This window comes from Nerophis lumbriciformis, linkage group LG27, assembly GCF_033978685.3.
Source record: "Nerophis lumbriciformis linkage group LG27, RoL_Nlum_v2.1, whole genome shotgun sequence".
Taxonomy (NCBI): Eukaryota; Metazoa; Chordata; class Actinopteri; order Syngnathiformes; family Syngnathidae; genus Nerophis; species Nerophis lumbriciformis.
Genome location: NC_084574.2, coordinates 20,753,188 through 20,773,634, shown reverse-complemented (window position 1 = coordinate 20,773,634; position 20,447 = coordinate 20,753,188). Strand labels below are relative to the sequence as shown.

The following is a 20,447-nucleotide window of genomic DNA, read 5'->3' as shown; positions in this document are numbered from 1 at the left end:
AAAGTCTCTTTTGGGAACACTTTGTCTATTATGTAAACAAGACAAGTGGATAAGAATAAGGCATTGTGTCGCCATTGCAGAGATGAGGAACTACAAGCAGAGACTATTAAATGCTGCACTTCAGCCAATGAAATGAAATCATTTACATTATTCACACTGTTAGTGTTACACTTGTCAGCATTGTTAAGTTAAAGTTAAAGTACCAATTATTGTCACACACACACTAGGTGTAGCGAAATTATTCTCTGCATTTGACCCATCACCCTTGATCACCCCCTGGGAGGTGAGGGGAGCAGTGAGCAGCAGCGGTGGCCGCGCCCGGGAATCATTTTTGGTGATTTAACCCCCAATTCCAACCCTTGATGCTGAGTGCCAAGCAGGGGTCCCACTTTTATAGTCTTTGGTATGACTCGGCCAGGGTTTGAACTCACAACCTACTCAGTGGCTTAGTGGTTAGAGTGTCCGCCCTGAGATCGGTAGGTTGTGAGTTCAAACCCCGAGTCATACCAAAGACTATAAAAATGGGACCCATTACCCATTACACATACGTATTCCACGTATACTCACTGCTCCCCTCACCTCCCAGGGGGTGATCAAGGGTGATGGGTCAAATGCAGAGAATAATTTCGCCACACCTAGTGTGTATGTGGCAATCATTGGTACTTGAACTTTAACCTACCGATCTCAGGGCGTTGCGTGTTCATAAGAATAACATCTGCAATCTGTATGTAAATGGCCATTTGAGTCCAGCAGCTCATAATTATTTATTATTTATTTGCATTATTGTTCAGATATGCTATTAAACTAATTTGCTTAGAAAAGCTAAGATGTGAATGTTCTGTTCAGATAGTTTAACATTTTAACCTACATTGGACTGGCTTTAGCATCTTTAATGTAAAAAAATTCACCCCTCCAACACTGCACATTACACACTGTTGTGAACTATAATATATTATTTCAGTGCTGTCAAACTATTATCTTTTAATTGAATTAATCACACTTTTGAATTGGGATTACACATGATTCATCACAAAATTACATAATTTGAATGAACCTAAAAAAAGACCACAGAATTTTTAACCCATCGACGGTTAAGTTTAATAAAACGGTGTTATTAATCTGCATTTATCCATAATTATTCCCGTTTTTTGTATATAATCCAGTGGTTCTTAACCTTGTTGGAGGTACCAAACCCCACCAGTTTCATACGCGCATTCACCGAACCCTTCTTTAGTGAAAAATAAAAAATAAAAAAATATTTTTTTCAAATTCAAGACAAAGTTATATGTTTTTGGTAACACTTTAGTAACAAAGACTTAATTTAGAGTTATTTGGAAACTAGGGGAACATATTCTAAGTAACAAAGACTTAATTTAGAGTTATTTGGTTAGGGTTCGGGTCAGGGTTAGAGGGTTAGGGTTATAATAAGGCCCTGCCGAATAAGGCATTAATAAGTACTTAATAATGACTAGTTAAGAGCCAATATGTTACTAATTTGCATGTTAATAAGCAACTAATTAATGGTGAATATGTTCCCCATACTAAAGTGTTACCATGTTTTTTTTACTGGTGCACAAAATGAACCGTGCATGAACATCACCTTGTTCAAACAACAAAACCAACACAGTGCATAAACTCACAACAAATTACACACCTGCAAATCAGTCTGACTTCTGCTGTTGCCGTATCCGTAATACGCCGATAGGGAGAAGTTTTTATTTACACGATGAGTCGGGTGTGTCTTGACCTCCGCCGAACCCCTGAGGCCGACTCACCGAACCCCTAGGGTTCGATCGAACCCAGGTTAAGAACCACTGATCTAATCACATGAGTTACAGTACAGGCCAAAAGTTTGGACACACCTTCTCATTCAATGCGTTTTCTTTATTCAAGAGGTAGTCACCTGAAATGTTTTTCACTTCACAGGTGTGCTTGAAGCTCATGGAGAGAATGCCAAGAGTGTGCAAAGCAGTAATCGGAGCAAAGGGTGGCTATTTTGAGGAAACTAGAATATAAAACATGTTTTCAGTTATGTCACTTTTTTTTGTTAAGTACATAATTCCACAGGTGTTCATTCATAGTTTTGATGCCTTTAGTGACAATCTACATTGTAAATAATCATGAAAATACAAAAAATGCATTAAAATGAGAAGCTGTGTCCAAACTTTTGGTCTGTACTGTATATCCATCCATTTTCTACTGCTTCTCCATGGAACACATTGAATTTGATAGCCCTAATTATTTCACATTTATGTATTAGAATTTGTATTTATTAGTGGATTCCCTGCCATTAGTTTGCTGTCTCCCTACAAGACAAGACAGTCATAGAGTGTAGTCCGACATACCTGAACCTTCATCTCTCTGTCAGTGTCCCAGATTCGAATAATCCGAACATCTCCAGACGTCATAAGGAGACCGGTTTCCTGCTCCCAGTCCACGACCATGCCTGCACCTGGAGAGAGGACAGCACACTGAGGATGGTGGACGTACACAATGCAGTACTGACACGTGCAGACTTTATTCATGCGTTCGTTACGTCTCGTCTCGATTACTGTAACATATTATTTTCGGGTCTCGCATTAAAAGATTGCAGTTGGTACAAAATGCGGCTGCTAGACTTTTGACAAGAACAAGAAAGTTTGATCATATTACGCCTATGATGTATATACCTTTATATACCTATATACATGTATACCTATATATATACACCTATACTGGCTCACCTGCACTGGCTTCCTGTGCACTTAAGATGTGACTTTAAGGTTTTACTACTTACGTATAAAATACTACACAGTCTAGCTCCATCCTATCTTGCTGATTGTATTGTACCATATGTCCCGGCAAGTAATCCGTGTTCAAAGAACCCGGCTTATTAGTGATTCCCAGAGCTCAAAAAAAGTATGCGGGCTATAGAGCGTTTTCTATTCGGGCTCTAGTACTATGGAATAGAGATGGACCTGGAGCACATCGAGGCTTGTCAAAATAAAAATGGCCATGCCTGTAAAAAGAAAAACAATCTCTACAAACTTTTCATCAAAATAAAAACAAAAGAAGTCGAACAACTATACAAGAAGTACAAAAATAAATGAACTGTTATTATAAGAACAAGCAAACGGTTATATTATAAAAAAAAAACTACATGAAAACAAAAACAATATAAAAGGAACTTGGATGTTTTGAATAGTCTAATCAAACAAGGATATTAAAAGTTGACATATCCTTACTACTTTATTGATGAAAACGGTGAAGATTATAATATGAGTAATGTAGTGAATAAGTTCAATAGTTTTTTTGTAAATGTTGGTCCTAAATTGGCTGTTGATATCCCAGACAATGGAGTTACAAAATCAACTGTTGAACAGAATTCTTTGTCATTCTTCCTCTCAGCCACCAATGAGCAGGAAGTGACAAACATTGTGTGGAAGTGTAAAAGTAAGTGCTCCACTGACTACCATGATATCAACATGATATTGGGTCAAAAAGTTATACTGAATATTGTAAAACCTTTAACTTATATATGTAACCTATCATTCCAGACTGGCTGCTTTCCAAGTCAAATGAAAATCGCTAAGGTAACTCCGCTCTTCAAAAGTGACAGCAAACACGCTTTCACCGATTACAGACCAATCTCTCTTTTGCCTCAGTTCTCAAAAATCTTGGAGAAACTATTTAACTCTCGACTTGAATCTTTTCTTGAGAAGCATCATATAATCAATGACAGTCAGTATGGCTTTAGGTCCAGACGAACAACCTCAATGGCGATAACTGAAGCTATTGAAGAAATTACTAATGCACTGGAGCATAAAAGATATGCAGTTGGTATTTTTATTGATTTAAAGAAAGCCTTTGATACCATTAATCATTCAATTCTACTAAATAAAATGGGAAGATATGGAATTAGGGGGCTGGCTGGTGACTGGTTAAAAAGTTATTTAACAGGGAGGGTACAGTTTGTTAAAATGGGTCAATTTTTATCTGATATTCTTGGCATTGCTTGTGGTGTCCCCCAAGGGTCCGTGTTGGGGCCAAAATTGTTTAATTTATATATTAATGATATGTCTAATACATCCAAAGTACTGAAATGTATACTATTTGCAGACGACACAAATATATTCTACAGTAGTGATGACTATAATGAGCTCATAAATACAGTAAACACAGAACTAAACATAGTAAAAAAAATGGATGGACACTAATAAATTATCTTTGAATATAAATAAAACTAAGATAGTGATGTTTGGAAATCGCAACATAACGTCTGAACAGAAAATAAGTATTGATGGTACCCAAATTGAAATCGTAAATGAGAAAACATTTTTGGGAGTAATAATTGATAGTAAACTATCATGGAAACCTCATGTCAGACACATTAAAACAAAAATCTCCAAAAGCCTCTCAATTATAAACAAAGCAAAACTATACCTCAATGAAAATGCACTCCGTACTCTATACGGCACCTTGGTACTCCCATACCTTACATACTGTGTTGAAGTATGGATGAATACTTACCACAACACAATTCATCTTCTGATCATATTACAGAAAAGAACAGTGCGGATCATTCACAACGTTGGTTATTTAGAACATACTCATAATCTGTTTATGCAATCAAAGTTGCTCAAATTGATGACCTTGTTAAATATAATGCATTAATAATCTTATATAAAGCATTTAACAAATTATTGTCGCCAAATCTACAACGTTTTTTTTATAAAACGAGCGCAGGCTCATAACTTGAGAGGCTTTGGATGTTTCTTATTGCCGAGAGCTCAAACCACTCGTAAAGGTTTTTGTGTGTCTGTATGCGGAGTAAAACTATGGAACAAACTGGACTTACAACACAAGCAATGCCAAACTCTTAATCAATTTAAACTATTATACAAACATGGGGTCTGGTTCAAATATAGAGATGAGGGTTTTTAATTTGACTTGCTGTTGTACTCAATCAAAAACTCTGTCTCAAAGTGTTAACATGTGCTCAATGTTTCCTTACCATTATTGCTTTGTTGTCTATTACCATTATTGCTTTGTTATCTATTACCATTATTGCTATGTTGTCTATTACCATTATTGCTTTGTTGTCTATTACCATTGTTGGTATATAATTCTTCCTACATTGTTGATACAAATTATTGTTACAGTGTAATAATTATTGTTACCTGTGGTAATGCCACTATGATACAACATCTGTATTATAATCTTTGAACAAAGTAAGAGTGCAACACATGTGAATAATCACTGAATGGAGAACTGGAGGTGGGATTAAATAAATTCTCTTCTTCCCACTCCCTTTCAGGAAAAACTGGACAATCATGCATTACATACTATACATTACCTTTTGCACTATATTAATTTATATTATTATGTGTTGTCAACTTTGTACTTTTTTATGTCATTGCCTGAAATAAATAAATAAATGAAAATGAAATGAAATGAGATGCAGTTAGAGATGCTAACTCAGTAGAAGCATTTAAGTCCCATCTTAAAACTCATTCGTATACTCTAGCCCTTAAATAGACCCCCTTTTAGACCAGTTGATCTGCCGTTTCTTTTCTGCTCTGCCCCCCTCTCTACGAAGGAGAGGGGGGGGCACAGATCCGACGACCACAGATGACGCGCTAGCTGTCCAAAGTCGGGACCCGGGGTGGACCACTCATCTGTGCATCAGTTCGGGAGATCTCTGCACTGCTGACTTGTCTCTACTCAAGATGATCTTTTGCTGGCCCCACTATGGACTGGACTCTCACAATATTATGTTAGATCCACTATGGACTGGACTCTCACTATTATGTTAGATCCACTATGGACTGGACTCTCACAATATTATGCTAGATGCACTATGGACTGGACTCTCACAATATTATGTTAGATCCACTATGGACTGGACTTTCACACCATTATGTTAGATCCACTATGGACTGGACTCTCACACTATTATGTTAGATCCACTATGGACTGGACATCTGCGGTCCCCCCCAAGGTTTCTCATTGTCATCCCATAGGGTTGAGTTGCTGATCTGTATTTGGGATCTGCATAAGTCCTGAAAATTTGCGCGCGTCCGCCTTTGTAGTCCGTGCGACACCGGAGTCGATAAGCTTCTTATTTTTCTCTATCTTCTTGTTACGGGACATTCATCCTCCACTGTTGCCATTTCTAATATAAAGTAGTGTAAAGTTCTTACTTATATCTGTCAATAAACTCCCCATGAAAGCGCTACAACATACCGGTGAAGTGAGTTTACATTATTCACCCAATAAACTTTAGTTATTAAAGAGTTCCGGTCGGACGTTTTTTCACGGGACACATTTCCGGCGTTGTTGTTGCACTAGTGAGCCACGGATGAGGAGATGCTGCTCCGTTATTGATTGAAGTAAAGTGTGAATGTCATTAAAACAGTTAGCTCCATCTTTTGACACTTCTACGCCTGTCCTTGCACGCTACACCGCTACAACAAAGATGACGGGGAGAAGACGCTGTCGAAGGTGAGCCACGTAAATAAGACCACCCACAAAACGGCGCATCCTGAAGCGACTGTCAGAAAGTGACTTGAAGATGATCTGTAAAACATCATCTATGCAACATTTTGACCAAAGAACCACCATCACATGTTATGTAGACCACAAGGAAGTGTTTTACATTGAGAAGAAGAAAAAAAGACCCCTTTAATGCGCCTTATCATCCGGTGCACCATTTGTATGAAAATAGACCTGAATAGACCCGCTCATCGGCAGTGCGCCTTATAATCCAGTGCGCCCTATGGTCTGGAAAATACGGTATTCTAAAATACGGTATTCTAAAAGGGTTATTAGGGTTGCAATAGCATTGCTGTTATCAATACACAGCTGCTATACATTCATGTATAGAATGTCAGCTAAAAGCCTCAACTAACAAACCGAAGACAATTCCAACCACTTAAGCACTTAAATGGGCAAAACAAGCAAGCAGGCAGGGACCAGCGTACGTCATGAATCATTTAAAAAAACAAATACAATAATGGGACAAACTTAACAGTGTTTAATAGCTAACAGTATAATTTATATAACGTTAAAAATCACAGAACAAGAAGCTTAATTTACTTTTATCTACAAACCTTGTTTCCATATGAGTTGGGAAATTGTGTTAGATGTAAATATAAACGGAATACAATGATTTGCAAATCATTTTCAACCCATATTCAGTTGAATGCACTACAAGACAACATATTTGATGTTCAAACTCAAAAACGTTATTTTTTTTTTTGCAAATAATAATTAACTTAGAATTTCATGGCTGCAACACGTGCCAAAGTAGTTGGGAAAGGGCATGTTCACCACTGTGTTACATGGCCTTTCCTTTTAACAACACCCAGTAAACGTTTGGGAACTGAGGAGACACATTTTTTAAGCTTCTCAGGTGGAATTATTTCCCTTTCTTGCTTGATGTACAGCTTAAGTTGTTCAACAGTCCGGGGGTTTCCGTTGTGGTATTTTAGGCTTCATAATGCGCCACACATTTTCAATGGGAGACAGGTCTGGACTACAGGCAGTCCAGTCTAGTACCCGCACTCTTTTACTATGAAGCCACGTTGATGTAACACGTGGCTTGGCATTGTCTTGCTGAAATAAGCAGGGGCGTCCATGGTAACGTTGCTTGGATGGCAACATATGTTGCTCCAAAACCTGTATGTACCTTTCAGCATTAATGGTGCTTTCACAGATGTGTAAGTTACCCATGCTTTGGGCACTAATACACCCCCATACCATCACAGATGCTGGCTTTTCAACTTTGCGCCTATAACAATCCGGATGGTTCTTTTCCTCTTTGGTCCAGAAGACACGACGTCCACAGTTTCCAAAAACAATTTGAAATGTGGACTCGTCAGACCACAGAACACTTTTCCACTTTGTATCAGTCCATCTTAGATGAGCTCAGGCCCAGCGAAGCCGGCGGCGTTTCTGGGTGTTTTCGCCTTGCATAGGAGAGTTTTAACTTGCACTTACAGATGTAGCGACCAACTGTAGTTACTGATAGTGGGTTTCTGAAGTGTTCCTGAGCCCATGTGGTGATATCCTTTACACACTGATGTCGCTTGTTGGTGCAGTACAGCGTGAGGGATCGAAGGTCATGGGCTTAGCTGCTTACGTGCAGTGATTTCTCCAGATTCTCTGAACCCTTTGATGATAATACGGACTGTAGATGGTGAAATCCCTAAATACCTTGCAATAGCTGGTTGAGAAAGGTTTTTCTTAAACTGTTCAACAATTTGCTCACGCATTTGTTGACAAAGTGGTGACCCTCGCCCCATCCTTGTTTGTGAATGATTGAGCATTTTATGGAATCTACTTTTATACCCAATCATGGCACCCACCTGTTCCCAATTTGCCTGTTCACCTGTGGGATGTTCCAAATAAGTGTTTGATGAGCATTCCTCAACTTTATCAGTATTTATTGCCACCTTTCCCAATTTCTTTGTCATGTGTTGCTGGCATCAAATTCTAAAGTTAATGATTATTTGCAAAAAAAAAAAAAGTTTATCAGTTTGAACATCAAATATGTTGTCTTTGTAGCATATTCAATTGAATATGGGTTGAAAATGATTTGCAAATCATTGTATTCCGTTTATATTTACATCTAACACAATTTCCCAACTCATATGGAAACAGGGTTTGTAGTAGCAAAGATATGCACATTTTCACTTTCATAGCAAGATCATCCACACAGACCTTGTACATCAGCACATGATAGGCTAACAAAGTCTCACAGAAGCACAAACTTTAAAAGTTTAAAAATGGTTGGCACGTATAAAGAAAAAGAAAAAAAATCTTGACATTCTGCATTCTTCCTGGTACGATGACCACTGGGAGACGTCAGAGTGAGTCTTTCAGCATTCTGTGCCTCAGATGAAAGCCAGGTCAGAATGTAAAATGCTTTCAACAAACCCTCATCAGGCAAACATTCATCCGTCTAGTTGAAGGTCGTGCAGCATGATGACACGTTAATGCTGACGATCCCTTTCAACTCGCATTAAAAGTACAGAATTTAAACGACACAATACAGGTTGCAAATTGGTCGAATAAAACCATACTAATGATAAAAATTACTCGCCATGACTTTGGGTCTGATCTACTAAATGTTTGCATGCATTAAAACATGTCACCTTGATTGCACACAAAGCTGATCTACTAAGCCAGGCGTGTCAAACTTATTTTCAGTGAGGGCCACATCCCAGTTATGGTGGCCCTCAGAGGGCCGCATGCTACAGTGAATAATACTATAATAATTGTAGACTGTACAAAACAAAATTTTTAGATTGTACTGTATAAAACTGGCAGCTCAGTCGTTACAATTGTACCATAATATTTGCAGGTTTTTTTTGTTTTACAGCATATAAAAGAGAAACCCCAAAACCAGTGAAGTTGGCACGTTGTGTAAATCGTAAATAAAAACAAAATACACTGATTTGCAAATCCTTTTCAACCTATAATCAATTGAATAGACTGCAAAGACAAGATATTTAATGTTCAAACTGGAAAACTGTTATTTTTTGCAAATATTAGCTCATTTGGAATTTGATGCCTGCAACATGTTTCAAAAAAGCTGGCACAAGTGGCAAAAAAGACTGACAAAGTTGAGGAATGCTCATCAAACACTTATTTGAAACATCCCACAGGTGAACAGGCTAATTGGGAACAGGTGGGTGACATGATTTATCAACAATACCCAGACACTCCGCCGGCTTCGCTGAGCCCAAACTCATCTAAGATGTACTGATGCAAAGTGTAAAAGTGTTCTCTGGTCTGACGAGTCCATATTTCAAATTGTTTTTGGAAACTGTGGACGTTATGTCCTCTGGAACAAGGAGGAAAAGAACCATCCGGATTGTTATAGACGCAAAGTTCAAAAGCCAGCATCTGTGATGGTATGGGGGTGTATTAGTGCCCAAGGCATGGGTAACTTACACATCTGTGAAGGCGCCATTAATGCTGAAAGGTATATACAGGTCTTGGAGCAACATATGTTGCCATCCAAGCAACGTTATCATGGACGCCCCTGCTTATTTCAGCGACGTGTTACAACAACATTACTTAATAGTAAAAGAGTGCAGGTACTAGACTGGCCTGCCTGTAGTCCAGACCTGTCTCCCATTGAAAATGTGTGGTGCATTATGAAGCCTAAAATACCACAACGGAGACCCCGGACTGTTGAACAACTTAAGCTGTACATCAAGCAAGAATGGGAAATAATTCCACCTGAAAAGCTTCAAAAATTGGTCTCCTCAGTTCCCAAACATTTACTGAGTGTTGTTAAAAGGAAAGGCCATGTAACACATTTGTAAAAATGCCCCTGTGCCAACTTTTTTGCAATGTGTTGCTGCCATTAAATTCTAAGCTAATGATTATTTGCAAAAAAAAATTAAGTTTCTCAGTTCAAACATTAAATATCTTGTCTTTGCAGTCTATTCAATTGAATATAAGTTGAAAAGGATTTGCAAATCATTGCATTCTGTTTTTATTTATTTGTAAAAAAAAATACATGGAATTAAATCAAATGGAATAGAAAAGGGGTATTACTGTTTTTTTTACGTAAACAATCATGCAAGTTTTTTATACTGTAAAATCTACGGTTGTTGTGTTTTATAGTGTATTATTACTCTATATTGAAAGTGGATTTTACTGTAAAAAAATGTTATTGTAAAATTTTAACATGAACAGTTTGTTGGATTACTTGCTTTGAAATCATAAGTCAAGCAGATATTTAAGTATTTATCTTTATTTGAACAATAACATTGTTTTGGAATGTATGACGATATAATATTTAGTTTTATTATTAAAGATGATTAAAGTGTAAATATATGTAATTGTATGCAGTACATTTATTTTTGTAATACATTTATTAAGAAAAGATAAGGTACTTTATTTACACATAATATTTCCACGCTTTCGGGGGCCACACAAATTGATGTGGCGGGCCAGATCTGGCCCCCGGCCTTGAGTTTGACACCTGTGTACTAAGCTCATGTGCGATTGTGTCTCTTAAATGAACAAAATAGAGAGTGCTAACCATTTAGTGTGTGTGTCTTCATACACTATATTGCCAAAAGTATTTGGCCACCCATCCAAATGATGAGAATCAGGTGTCCTAATCACTTGGCCCGGCCACAGGTGTATAAAATCAAGCACTTAGGCATGGAGACTGTTTCTACAAACATTTGTGAAAGAATGGGCCGCTTTCAGTGATTTCCAGCGTGGAACTGTCATAGGATGCCACCTGTGCAACAAATCCAGTCGTGAAATTGCCTCGCTCCTAAATATTCCAAAGTCAACTGTCGGCTTTATTATTAGAAAATGGAAGAGTTTGGGAACAACAGCAACTCAGCCACCAAGTGGTAGGCCACGTAAACTGACAGAGAGGGGTCAGCGGATGCTGAAGCGCATAGTGCAAAGACTTTCTGCACAGTCAGTTGCTACAGAGCTCCAAACTTCATGTGACCTTCCAATTAGCCCACGTACAGTACGCAGAGAGCTTCATGGAATGGGTTTCCAGGGCCGAGCAGCTGCATCTAAGCCATACATCACCAAGTCATATGCAAAGCGTGGGATGCAGTGGTGTAAAGCACGTCGCCACTGGACTCTACAGCAGTGGAGACGCCTTCTCTGGAGTGATGAATCACACTTTTACATCTGGCAATCTGGACCAGTCTGGGTTTGGAGGTTGCCAGGAGAACGGTACATTTCGGACTGCATTGTGCCGAGTGTGAAATTTGGTGGAAAAGGAATCATGGTGTGGGGTTGTTTTTCAGGAGTTGGGCTTGGCCCCGTAGTTCCAGTGCAAGGAACTTTGAATGCTCCAGGATACCAAAACATTTTGAACAATTCCATGCTCTCAACTTTGTGGGAACAGTTTGGAGCGGGCCTCTTCTTCTTCCAACATGACTGTGCAACAGTGCACAAAGCAAGGTCCATAAAGACATGGATGACAGAGTCTGGTGTGGATGAACTTGACTGGCCTACACAGAGTCCTGACCTGAACCCGATAGAACACCTTTGGGATGAATTAGAGCGGAGACTGAGAGCCAGACCTTCTCGACCAACATCAGTGTGTGACCTCACCTATGTGCTTTTGGAAGAATGGTGGAAAATTCCTATAATCATACTCCGCAACCTTGTGGACAGCCTTCCCAGGAGAGTTGAAGCTGTAATAGCTGCAAAAGGTGGACAGAAATCATATTGAACCCTATGGGTTAGGAATGGGATGGCACTTCAAGTTCATATGTGAGTCAAGGCAGGTGGCCAAATACTTTTGGCAATATAGTATATATGCAGAATACATGCTGAGTATCAGAACGTCCACAATATCGAGAGGAAGCAATGCAAATATAATCTATTAGTTTGCTAAAACAAACAGTTCTGCGGTCAGCTCTGGCGTCTTGATAACAAAACAGAAAGGCTCTGCCAGAACCTCAGGAACCTACCCTGAACCAACTCTGAAAAAGCAGCAGGGGAAAATGAGCTTTTTTTAAAAGGTCTGTTTCGACACAACCTCCACACCACAAACTTTACACACAACTTCATTTCTGCCACTTGGTGATTGCCGCAGGTTTAAGTAAGCATCTGTGCAACACATCACGCTCCCAAGTGGTGAGACAATCTGTTACAGCAGATTTAAGATTTGATGTCCAGTTCAGTTCTCACCTGCTGTAGCAATGAGCAACAGATGGAAGACTTTGCCTTTTTGATACTTTACAGCAACTCATCAAACACCAAACAGTCTGAAATTACAGCCATGCTCAGTTGCTTATAGAAAAAAAAAAACTGATGTCTTCCTAAGGTTTTCTACCTCTTGTCCCTCTCGGGGTCGCTGGGGTGGATGGAACCTATCCAAGCTGCATTAGGGTGGAAGGCGGTGTACACCCTGGACAAGTCACCACCTCATCACAGGGCCAACACAGACAGACAGACAACATTCACACTCACATTTCTTTCACTGGTAATGAATGTTGGGACTAACGCGTTACAAAGTTTCGGCGGTAACTAGTAATCTAACGCGTTATTTTTTATATTCAGTAACTCAGTTACCGTTACTACATGATGCGTTACTGCGTTGTTTTACGTTATTTTTTATGTAGTATCGGCTAGAAACAGAAGATCTGAGTGTGTTTTATTTAGGGATGATGTTTGATAAGAAATTATCGAGTTCGAGCCTATTATCGAATCCTCTTATCGAACCGATTCCTTATCGATTCTCTTATCAAGTCCAGAAAAAACACACAATATTTGGTTTAACAAAAGCTCACTTTTATTATATAAGAAAAAAATAAAATCTAATAAATAAATAAATATTGACTGTTACCCCCCTAAAAAAATAAAATAAAATAAATAAATATTGACTGTTGTTACCCAAAGTATATTAAGTGGGATTTTTCAGAAAAACAAATATATACAGTAACACAAAAACAACCTGTCTCTGTGATCACTATAGGTTTATAAATAATAATTTTTCCATCCATCCATCCATCCATTTTCTACCGCTTATTCCCTTTGGGGTCGCGGATAGTGTTAAATAAAATCAGTCCCTTGGGCACAAAACTAAAAATAATACAGCTCTCCAAAAAGTGCAATTCTGCTGCTATTTGACATAACTGTTTGTTATGATGCTTTGACATTTTTGAACTTTATTTCTTTATTGAAAGAACATTCTATGAAGAGAAAAGTTGTTTGCAAATGTGGTTACAATGCTAAAACATGAAAAGTTAAAGCTAAAAAAAGAAATACACTTTATTGAGTTAAAATTATTTCTTTATAGGGGGAAAGATGTGATGTTATGAGCTAGGGAATATTACAACTACACTACCCAGCATGCAACGGGCGTGACGAGCATGCGCGGTAGCCCCGAAAAGTGTTGTTGCATGTCGCCACCCGGCAGCTAAGAATGAGGTTATGAGCACGCTGTGAAAGTAAACTTCAAGAACTCAGCCAACACGCCTCGTCTGCATTATCTATAATTAGACAGACAACACATATACAGTGTGATTTTGTTTTGTTTACAAGGAAAGAAAAACAAAAGTTAAAAAAGGGAGATATGTTGTATCAATATGTATGTGCTGCGGTTGCTTTAAGATCGTTGCGACAGCTGCCGTAAAGGAGGTGCGTTGCTAGCCTGGTTGCTATGTTTCCGGTTGGTCGTAAAAGTGTTCGTCATGTGTTTGTACCCTGCTCAAATCTCTCAGTAAAGTAATTCATTGGATTATACCTTTTGTTTTGAACTTTATTACACCTTGGAGCGCTTTTTCCGGTCCATTGTTTTTCCTGCTTTCGCTATCTGCGCCTAATGACTGAGCTACGTGACGTCATTTCTTGTGATGTCCCACGGGGCATTTCTGGTCGGGACGGGATTCGTTCCCAGGGATTCGAATAAAGAACCAATTATTTTTCTTTACTATAGTGGTCTCGAAAACGGGTACCGGTTCTCAAAAAGGGATTCGAGTCCGAGGACTCGGTTCTTTTCTTATCGAACAACCGGGAAAATCGGTTTCGAGTATCATCCCTAGTTTTATTGGAGCGCTGCAGTGTCGTCCTTCTGAATGTTCTTGTGTCACAAGCCGGAGGCGCGCTCTGTGTGTGGGTGTGGGGAGGGGAGGGGGGGCGTGTCTGTCTTTACGAACAACGAAGCCGCAGTCGAGTCGAGTGTCTTAACATGGGGATATTCTCACTTCTTTTTTTTTTGTCGAGCACAAAGAAAAGAACATTTTAATTAAATGTAAGTTGTGTCTTGGATCAAAGATCCCGTCTACTGCCCAAAACAACAATTCAAATCTGCCTGGTTAGGCTTTGTGTATGTCACGTGTGCCTTCCTTAGGTGAAGCCAGGTTTACAGCTATGTTGTTATTATGCTGTTTGTTACTCATGTATGTTATGTTGCAGCTATTTAAAATAGTTTTGTCAATTTGTTCTGGCCTAAAACAAATCGGCCCTTTGAAACATATCTTTGTCTTTGTGTGTTGTATATAGACCACATTGCTTAGCAGAGTTCAGTGATGCAAATGCATGTCAAGTTGATCAACAAATTGTATTATTCTCCAGTGCAATAACAGTACTGAAATGAAGGCTAAAAGAGCATTAATGGGAGCTTTGAAAAAAAAAAAAAAAAGGAACTCAATAGTTACTTTTCACAGTAACACATTACTTTTTGGTGTAAGTAACTTGAGTTAATAACTGCGTTACTTTTGAAATAAAGTAACTAGTAACTGTAACTAGTTACTGGTTTTCAGTAACTAACCCAACACTGGTGATGTATCAGATATATCAAATTGTAGGTGTTTGTTTTATCGTGTTCATATTTCGCTGTTTGTTGCATTTTTGTTGCGTTTTGCTTGATTGTAAAATATGTCGATGAAGAGGGTGTGTGACGTTCATATGCTGTCAATATTCAGTGTTTTATCGTTCATTGTTAATATTGTAAAACCCACATTCTTTATTTTCATGTACCGTATTTTTCGGACTATAAGTCGCAGTTTTTTTCATAGTTTGGCCGGGCTCCAGTGCAACTCATATATGTTTTTTTCCTTTTTTATTATGCATTTTCGGCAAGTGCGACTTATACTCCTGTGCAACTTATACTCCGAAAAATAGGGTACATTCTCATGTTCCATTCTGTTTTTTAAGGCGGTCTGTCATAACATTTTTAGCATTCAATCAGACATTATTGTGATGTTTTGTATTATTTGTATGTGTTCCTAAAAATCATACCGGCCCCAGACACATTTTTTTCTCTGAAATTGACCCCCATCGACCCCCGCCCCAGGCCTGACCAAAATAGTAATTCCATATTTTCTGTGACAAAATTCTCACTAAAAATTGACATCTTTTACAAGTTCTGGCTCCATATTTCTCATCTGATTTAAAACATTCCTAAATCCAAACATCTTGGGTATTTTCCAAATAACCAAACATTCTACATTTCCCCCCCAAAAAACATCCCCTTTGATCTTAAAATGTTTACTACTTCGAGCCATTCCAACACTAAAAATTCAGGGTTAGGATTTAGCTTCAGTTGCCATAGTTCACTGCCACAGAAAAAGCTAAAGTTACAGAGATCAAAGAAATGGGATACAATTGCTGTGGTATGAAAAGGGGTAGGATTAAATAAGATCAGCTTCTTCCTACTCCTTTTCGGACGTGCTGCAATGAAACAACTGGAAATATGTAATGCATTACATTGTATCGTATGCATGTGCGAAATAAACTGAAACTGAACTGAACTGAACTGAAAGTGCTATTGGACGAGAGCTGCAGTTGCTAATTGAGTTGATAGTTGTTGGCGACTTGTCCAGGGATTACCTCGCCTTCTGCCCGAATGCAGCTGGGATAGACTCCAGCATCCTCCCCGACCCGAGAGGGACAAGCGGTCAAAAATGGTTGGATAAATGGATGGAGTTTAGAGAAAAAGGCCCCGAAGGTTTTAGGCAGAGAATTGCACCTTGAACACTCAACCCCAGTTAGGAGCTGCAAAAAGATCAAGACAGCATCTGAGGGGACGGCGTAGCGCAGAACTGGGCAAATATTTCGACTCGGGGGCCACATTGAGAGAAAAAAATGTGTCTCGGGGGCCAATGTGTATGTGTGTATAAATGTCATATACACATAGGGCTGTAAAAAAATGTAGTACAGTATGTGTTGGAGTAACTTTTTTTTTCCTAAACACTAACACCAAAAGTCACAATGTCTAAAAAAGTTATGACTGACCACCTCAAAAAAACGGAATGGAATTTTACTTATTTTTACTGAATGGGATACCCAAAATGTACATTGAAATAAAGAATAAGGGATTTACAATATTATCTATGAACAATAAAACACTGAATATGAACAACATATGAACATCGCTCCTCTTTTACTTCTCAGACCAGCTCCTCCATAGTTGTGTATCTTTTACAATCAAGCAAAACACAACAAAAATGTAAAAAACAGCAAAATATGAATGCAAGGTGTAATAAAGTGAAGTGAATTATATTTATATAGCGCTTTTCTCTAGTGACTCAAAGTGCTTTACATAGTGAAACCCAATATCTTAAGTTACATTTAAACCAGTGTGGGTGGCACTGGGAGCAGGTGGGTAAAGTGTCTTGCTCAAGGACACAACAGCAGTGACTAGGAGGGCGGAAGCGGGGATCGAACCTGCAACCCTCAGGTTGCTGGCATGGCCGCTCTACCAACCGAGCTATACCGCCCCACATAAACACCTACAATATGATATATTATCACGTAAAAATCTGCTTCCGCATTTTAAGGATTTATTCAGTGGAAATATCCATCCATCCATTTCCTACCGCTTGTCCCTACCTCATTTTATATTACTTAACATCTTTGACCATCACACCAAGATCGTAACAATCCACATTTTGTGGCAGGAATACAAATTCTGTATTCCTACAAAATACAAAACCTGCAGGTAATTTAGAAACAAATTGTCATTAAAAGCATGTTCGTCCTTTTCTGTGTTGAGCTTTTTAAAAAAGCATAATATTTAAAAAAAAACCATTTAATTAAAGCAAACTAATGGTAATAAAAACTTGAAAATTATCTGTCTATTCTACACTTATTAATGACAAAAAATTATATCTTTTAGCAATTAATCACAATTGATTCTAAATGATCTGTGAACAAACTGCAGTTAATCACAGTTCACTTCATACTTTAATTGTTTGATAGCCCTGGTTATTATTTAAATGATACGTTATTAAAGTTTTCCATAGCTATGTCTGTCGTCCTTGTTTTGTTTTTTGTATTTCTTGTTTTCGTACAACATCACGACTCTCATGGCTAAGTCAGGGTCCAAAAACCTAGCCAGGCTGTCACGCCTTCATCGCTGTGAATCACGACTCATCAAAACGGAGGCATCTGTGTATCGGGTCTTTCCACCCTTTTAATCTATTTGTGTTGTCAGGAAATCCCAGGCCCCTTGCGGTTACTTCAAATCCTCCCCTGTGACATCATCCGGCCCGCTCTGGCATCATATTGTCGGTAATCAGGGCACGGGTGGGGGGTGTGCACGCTCTGTCAGCCGCACTGGGGGGCACTTTTGATGCTGGTTCAACTCGGAGGCAACGGGAAGAAAGGAGGCGTTCCTTTTGAAGCTGGCAGCTCAGTGATGAGGGAATGCGGGTTATAGAGAGACGGATAAAGAACGGGAGATTCCTCCACACAAAAACATGCTTTTTCTAGGAGATGAAGAGCGTAGTTTTTATTATTCTATCATGGCGTCTTTTTCCCCGTCAAGTATTTTTTATCAATAATATTTTCTCTTGATAAAAAAAACTCCAACAATAAGTTTCTCTGTAACTGTGTCAGGGTCAAGGTGGTCAGCCAGTCAATTAGGTCACACTTTCCCCTACTTTTGGCCCTTAACAAGCCATTTTTGTACAAACCCCAAAAACAGTGGAGTTGGCACGTTGTGTAAATGGTAAATAAAAACAGCGTTTGAACTGGAAAACGTTATTTTTTGCACATTTGGAATTTGATGCCTGCAACATGTTTCAAAAAAGCTGGCACAAGTGGCAAAACAGACTGACAAAGTTGAGGAATGCTCATCAAACACTTATTTGGAACATCCCACAGGTGAATAGGCTAATTGGGAACAGGTGGGTGCCATGATTGGGTATAAAAGCAGCCTCCATGAAACAAGGATGGGGCGAGGGTCACCACTTTGTGAACAAATGTGTGAGCAAATTGTCGAACAGTTTAAGAACAACATTTCTCAACAAGCCATTGCAAGGAATTTAGGGATTTCACCATCTATGGTCTGTAATATCATCAAAAGGTTCAGATACTCTGGAGAAATCACTGCACGTAACATTGAATGCCCGTGACCTTGGATCCCTCAGGCGGTACTGCATCAAAAAGCGACATCAGTGTGTAAAGGATATCACCACATGGGCTCAGGAACACTTCATAAAACCACTGTCAGTAACTACAGTTGGTCGCTACATCTGTAAGTGCAAATTCAAATTGTACTATGCAAAGCGAAAGCCATTTATCAACAACACCCAGAAACGCCGCCGGCTTTGCTGGGCTCGAGCTCATCTAAGATGGACTGATGCAAAGTGTAAAAGTGTTCTGTGGTCTGACGAGTCCACATTTCAAATTTATTTTGGAGACTGTGTACGTCGTGTCCTCTGGAGCAAAGAGGAAAAGAACCATCTGGATTGTTATAGGTGCAAAGTTGAAAAGCCAGCATCTGTGATGGTATGGAGGTGTATTAGTGCCCAAGACATGGGTAACTTACACATCTGTGAAGGCACCATTAATGCTGAAAGGTACATACAGGTTTTGGAGCAACATATGTTGCCATCCAAGCAACGTTATCATGGACGCCCCTGCTTATTTCAGCAAGACAATGCCTAGCCACGTGTTACAACAGCTTGGCGTCAGAGTAAAAGAGTGTGGGTACTAGACTGGCCTGCCTGTAGTCCAGACCTGTCTCCCATTGAAAATGTGTGGCGCATTATGAAGCCTAAAATACCACAATAGAGACCCCGGACTGTTGAACAACTTAAGCTGTACATCAAACAAGAATGGGAAAGAATTTTACCTGAAAAGCTTCAAAAATTGGTCTCCTCAGTTCCCAAACGTTTACTGAGTGTTGTTAAAAGGAAAGGCCATGTAACACAGTGGTAAAAATGCCTTTTTGCCAACTTTTTTGCAATGTGTTAAGGATTGTTTGCACAAAAAAAAAAGTTTTCTCAGTTGGAACATTAAATATCTTGTCTTTGCAGTCTATTCAATTGAATATAAGTTGAAAAGGATTTGCAAATCATTGTATTCTGTTTTTATTTACGAATTACACAACGTGCCAACTTCACTAGTTTTGGGTTTTGTATTTTGTTCCGTGTTTTAATCCGATTGTAATTGTGATCATCAAAAGGCATCACACAATCATTAAATAATCAAGTAAAACATAGCAGTATCTGCAATACTGGCCCTGTATTTAATTGGCGTCAAATTAATACTAACATTTGCCCACCCATACTGTAAAAAACGTAATCCTGCTCTTTCTGCGATTTTCAGTCTGAGAGCAGTGTCCCCACTAATGGCATCAAACTAAGCAACACTAATGTAAGCAGGATATGCTTTGCCTCGTTGAACTTGGATAATAAAACTCAATAATGATAACAGATCACCTTGTTACTACACCAGTGTGTTGAAACGACATCCAAAGGCATTTATTTAGGAAGTAATTGTCTCTTCTTTTAGTATGAAGCTTTCTGTTTCCGTTTCTCTCTGTGGACAAGACACTTTGCTAATTTTTTTCTGCACCATTATCTTCAGTGATGGGCTTGCTCTCCCAAACACTGAAGCTCATTAAAACCTTCCCATGTCTCCGCTCCCTCTCTTTGTTTCATCCTATTTGCTTTGATAATGTCCTCCAGGACTCCAGCAAGAAGCCTTCCCCAGGATTACCAGGGACATTC

General features: G+C 38.9%; 1 protein-coding gene across 6 annotated transcripts in view; it reads right to left on the bottom strand.

Annotated features, from left to right (window-relative positions):
• rptor (regulatory associated protein of MTOR, complex 1) overlaps window positions 1-20,447 on the bottom strand; it is a 442,693-nt gene that overhangs the window by 17,279 nt on the left and 404,967 nt on the right. For all 6 annotated transcript variants that reach the window (XR_009818028.1, XR_009818029.1, XM_061988411.1 and 3 more), the window contains one exon: window positions 2,346-2,452. Coding sequence is in view for 4 of the 6 variants with exons in the window: in XM_061988411.1 (XP_061844395.1) it covers window positions 2,346-2,452 (107 nt within the window). In the remaining 2 variants the exon portion in view is untranslated. The remainder of the gene's footprint in view (window positions 1-2,345; window positions 2,453-20,447) is intronic.